The sequence below is a fragment of the Apis florea genome, unplaced genomic scaffold (assembly GCF_048593485.1).
Source record: "Apis florea isolate Af1SG1 unplaced genomic scaffold, ASM4859348v1 contig_3798_pilon, whole genome shotgun sequence".
Classification (NCBI taxonomy): Eukaryota; Metazoa; Arthropoda; class Insecta; order Hymenoptera; family Apidae; genus Apis; species Apis florea.
The window spans coordinates 852,513-857,726 of record NW_028256860.1 but is presented as its reverse complement, the minus strand read 5'-3'; the positions used below and the strand labels follow the sequence as shown (position 1 = coordinate 857,726).

General features: G+C 33.0%; 1 protein-coding gene across 1 annotated transcript; it reads right to left on the bottom strand.

Annotated features, from left to right (window-relative positions):
• Window positions 1-308: 308 nt before the first annotated feature.
• On the bottom strand, window positions 309-3,014 carry Vajk4 (chitin-binding protein vajk4). The gene is made up of 2 exons (XM_003689801.4): window positions 2,897-3,014; window positions 309-2,386 (listed from the first exon to the last, which is right to left on the bottom strand). The coding sequence occupies exons 1-2, from the start codon at window positions 2,906-2,908 to the stop codon at window positions 1,346-1,348; spliced, it is 1,053 nt and encodes a 350-aa protein (XP_003689849.2). The 5' UTR covers window positions 2,909-3,014; the 3' UTR covers window positions 309-1,345.
• Between the last annotated feature and the right edge of the window lie 2,200 nt (window positions 3,015-5,214).

The window sequence follows — 5,214 nt, the reverse complement described above, 5'->3', positions numbered from 1 at the left end:
TAAAAATACCTGGTCTACTAAATTATGATATAGTCGTATAATTAAATATTCGTTTAATTCACTGTAGTAATATCCTAATATTATTGAATAGTAGCATTAAAATCTATATAAAAATAATGAAAGGAATGCATTGGTTTTATAAATTTTATAAGTGACAATAATTCTTAAAACTTTTTAGAAGATAAAAAATTGATATAATCTTTAAGTAATGGAAAAATAATAATTGAATAATAATAAAATACATAATTCAAAAAAAAAAAAACAATTGAAAAATTCGTGAAAGAGGAAGAAAATAAAATTCAATCGTGTAAGATGATAGACGAGTATTTATTAAAAATCTTTGATATAAAAAGACACTCCATTTCGCTTGGGTATCTTAACTTAAATTAGGTACAAGAGTAGTTCGCCAGTACGAAATTATAATTTCTCGGTGGCGTTTATTTTACATCGGCTAATTTACGTTCGTAAAGCTCTCTTAAACATCGATGTTAATGTTTTCTTTGGAACAGCTTAAGGAAAAAAAAAAAAAAAAAAGAAAAAAAAGAAAAAAATACGACACGTACAATTTAAATTTTTATATCAAATGGTGATCATACTTATCTCCATTCTCTTTGTCTTTATTTAGTCTTTTAAGAAGTTCCACCCTAATTTTTTAAATAATGTCGTGCAATCTTATTGAACGTTGAAAGTACTGTTTACATCTTAATATTCATTACCATATAAACGAGATTTCAAGAATTTATTGATATATTTCAACGATAAGCAAACATTGGCTGAGATCTAAAAAGAGGAATTACTTTTTCATATCCATTTTCCAATCCATCCTTTCAAAGACGATATCGAAAGCAGATTAATCGCAGACAAATTTTAGCGGAAAATTACTATGACCAAACATTGACGCTGTCACCAAGAAATCGTTAATATCATTCAATTACACGAACAGCTTCTTAAATTACAATAAACAAAAAATCTGAAAGACACGTTACTCGCTCGAGAGAAGCATTAACTACAGAAAACTCAAGAAACGTTTTACCTCGTTCTCCCCGTACGAAGATACACACGATCATGCATCTTCAACGTACTACATACTATTATATCGAGACAACTCGAGTTTCATATATTTCGATATTTCCTTTCTGATTAATAATAAAAAAAAAAAAAAAAAAAGGAAGAGCTAAAAAAAAAAGAAGAAGATTATCGAAACCTTCGTGATGAATTTCATCGACGGTTTTTCTTCGTTTCACGTTCGCGAAAAGGGAGAAAGAGAGAATTGCCCAGAGATCCAGCAGCGCGTATATTAAAAATCTTAACATATCGAAGAAACCGTCTCGATCACTCGAAGAAATCAACGATGATGGTATCCGCCTCCGTCTCCATACCCAGAAATACCTTCGTAACCGCCTCCTCCGTAACCTCCGTGTCCTTCGTGTATAGGCACTGGTACAGGCACCTTGACCGGAACCGGCACCTCCTTCTCCACGGGTACAGGTACTTCCTTTTCCACGATGTACGGTTTGTCGACAGGTACTTTGACAGGATAGGGGACGGGTTTTGGGACCGGGACAGGTACCGGCTTCTGTACAGGGTACGGTTGAGGGACAGGTACTTTGACGGGTACGGGATAAGGTTTCTCTACTGGCACGGGATAAGGTTTGTCCACAGGTACCTTAACTTCGTACGGTACGGGTTTGTCGACCGGTACAGGGTACGGCTTCTCGACGGTGACTGGATACGGTTTGGGGACGGTGACCGGGTACGGTTTGTCCACTGGTACCTTAACTTCGTATGGCACCGGTTTCTCGACCGGGTACGGTTGCGGTACCGGAACTTTGACCTTCACTGGGAACGGCACGTGCTTCTCCACGGTGTACGGCTGCGGTACAGGCACCTTGACCGGTACGGGTACGTGCTTCTCCACGGTGTACGGCTGCGGGACCAACACCTTCACCTCGTACGGTTTGTCCACTGGTACCTTGACCTCGTAGGGCACCTTCTTCTCCACGGTGTAAGGCTGGGGCACGTGTACGGGCACCTTCACGAACACCTTCACGGGATACGGAACGTGCTTCTCCACGGTGTACGGCTGCGGCACGCCGACCTTCACTTCGTACGGGACGTGCTTCTCCACGAGGTAGGGCACGTGCTTCGTCACCTCGTACGGGACCGGTACCTTTTTCACCACGGTCACGGCCTTCACTTCCTCGTGATGGTGGTCGTAGCCACCGCCCCCGCCCAGATCACCGTAGCTACCGTGCAATCCTCGCTTCTCCGTCTTCTTCTCCGTCGACTCGGACACGGAGTCCTTCGCCGATACACTCTCCTCCACGGATTTACTCTTCTCGCTGCAACTCACTTGCGTGGCCAATGCCACTAGGACGATGGCGAGCTGAAAGTGAGGCGAAAGTTGAGATTGATTCGATCGATTATTTTATTAATTCGTGATACGTCCACATTGTGTGGAATTTGGCATTTCAAATGAAGGTTTATAAGATGATTTGCGCAACTTATTATTTTTCGTTAGGGAATTTGAAAAATTCAGTGAAAGATGATTACAAATTTTTTTCACTCTGACATTCGAATTCTAGATAAAATAAAAATTAATACTTTCTTTTTCGAGCAAAAGTCTTCTTCCTCGTTATACATATAATATTCGATATATCATAGCTTTTCGAAATAATTAAGTTGATTGCCTTATCAAAAGATTCGGAAATTAACACTTTAAATTTAAATCACTGGTTACTTTAGAAGAAATCAATCTTATTTTATTTAATGTAATGCTGAAACGGTAATGACACTCAATGAAACCAACTTGAACACTTGTAAAATTCGACTGTTCAAACAAGCACGACGCAAACTTCTCTCTCGAGTGATTCTCGCTGTAACTAAAGTCGCTTACCTTGATATCCATCGTTGAGTTCGCGTATGTTTTGATGTGGCGTATAACCACTAACTGAACCGCTTCGTTTTCTAGACTGAGCCTTATATACTCCGCGGCATAATAGCTCAGTTACTTTCGCTGCACCTCATCGTCCGTATTATACTTGTACGTCTCGTTTTGCATTTGCAAAAACGTGTTCAAGCCAGTGCCGGGATAATACGTACGGGAAATTGTGCGAGCCCACCTCTAATCGCGTGCCGATCTACCACTATTTGATCGTAATCCATGGAAATTGTTCCATTAGATAGCTTTTAAGATAACGCGCAAACACAATGGACAGGTATTCTATTCAGGTGTTTCATGAATGCGTTTCATGAATAAATTAGCAACGTACGCATTGTAGTATGGTCGCGATATTTGTTTCATCTAATAATGCTAATAATTTTTTAATTGTTTCAACAATTTCATATATTCCATTATGCATTTCCTTCAATTTCTATTCAACGAATTTACTGAGTTTTTAGGTTTAATATATTCGATCAGATTAAATAATTGGATATCTTATAATATAATTATATTAGATATATTATTATAGATATAATTTTTAATATATTAAAAATTAGATTTTTCAATACGTTAGATTTTGAAGAATATTTTGAATAGGGTAAAAATTTGTTTTCATTTGAACTAAAAATATTTGATTAATGATTGTTAATGTTAATATAATTTCGATTATATTAACATTCTTTTAAGTTTTATAAAAATTTAATATGATTATTTCAGCATTTATCGTTTAAACTTATTACTTTAAACGGAAGAAGAGAATATGATTTATAGCAAGTAATTTAATTTCCTTTTTAAAATGTATGTAATTACAATAATGAAGTAAAGTGTATAGTAATATATGGTATACTAATATATTACATTATATTATACCTGTCATTTAATCATATTTGATATGTATCTTATTATTTTAAGCAATATTTGAAACTACACTAAGTAAATTCGTTGAAACAAATTAGATATTTGTGTATGATAAATCGAAGTTTCATCATTATTTTGAATTATAATGTGGAATTAAGACAACTTTGAAACAATGTTTGCCATCTGGAAAATTGAACTGAATTAAATAAATGTTTCATTACTGATGTTAAATTTGCCTTTAGCTTATTGTTATATTAGCTAATTATTGGTGGTTATTATGCACATATATCAATTAATACTTTATCGATACGTCAATATTTATGATTGTTAATCTACGATTTTCTTTTTGAATAAATTTGTTTATAATTACTTTTTCGTAATCGTATGTTTAAATGTAGGAATGGTAATGTAGTGTATATATTAAATAGTTTAAATTTGTTTCTAATTTAATTCTTATATTTCTCATTTTTATATTTAATAACTTCAAATGAAAAAGAAAATATTTATCTCTATTTGAAAAAATATTATATTTTTGTGCGGGATTTTTTGAAATGAAAATTTTTATTTACACAGATATATTTATTATAACATTTAGTAAACTTATATATATCTATATAATTACTTAAAAATTACAAATAATTATTTTTGTCCATAGTGAATAAAATATAAAATAATAATAATATGTTTTGATTTATTTTATCTAAAGAATATATATATATAAGAAAGAAATGAAAAAGAAAAATATATTTATTCAATTAATATGAATTAAATTCTATATTTTCTTCACACATAGGATTTCATATTATGATAAATTAATGTTAAAAATTTTTTCGTATTCATAAACAATAAAAAATTTCTTAATTTTTCAAAAATGTTATAAAAAAATTAAACACATTTAAAATCCGTTTATTTCTGATCTCGTGTCACTTTTTTCTTTCTGCTACAAAAATATTATAAAATCATATAAATATCACTCTAATATTTATTTTATTAAAACGTTCCAATTTACCAACGGATAATAAATTTCACATTATCTTTTCCTTTATTATTTTAATAAATATTGCAAATTAAACAATCCGCAATAAATGATCAAATAATTCGATTTTTCATTTTTCATTACGTTCGTTTCATTTGCGTTTTAAAAAAATTATATAAATCTCGCATCCACGCACACGACAAGAATAACATGTTTAAATGACATATTCAAGTGACATATTTTCTCGAGCATGCATGTATCACATATGTTTCTGATTATTTAAGTCAGCGCGTTGTAAATGAAATGTGATTATTATTACGTGGCGGACTATGTCGCGAATCAAATTGAAGGAAGGAAGTTGACGTTCACGCAAGCGTGATTTGACCCAGACTGATTTCCTCCATTCACGATGAAAATCTAAAACGTGTCGTCTCCT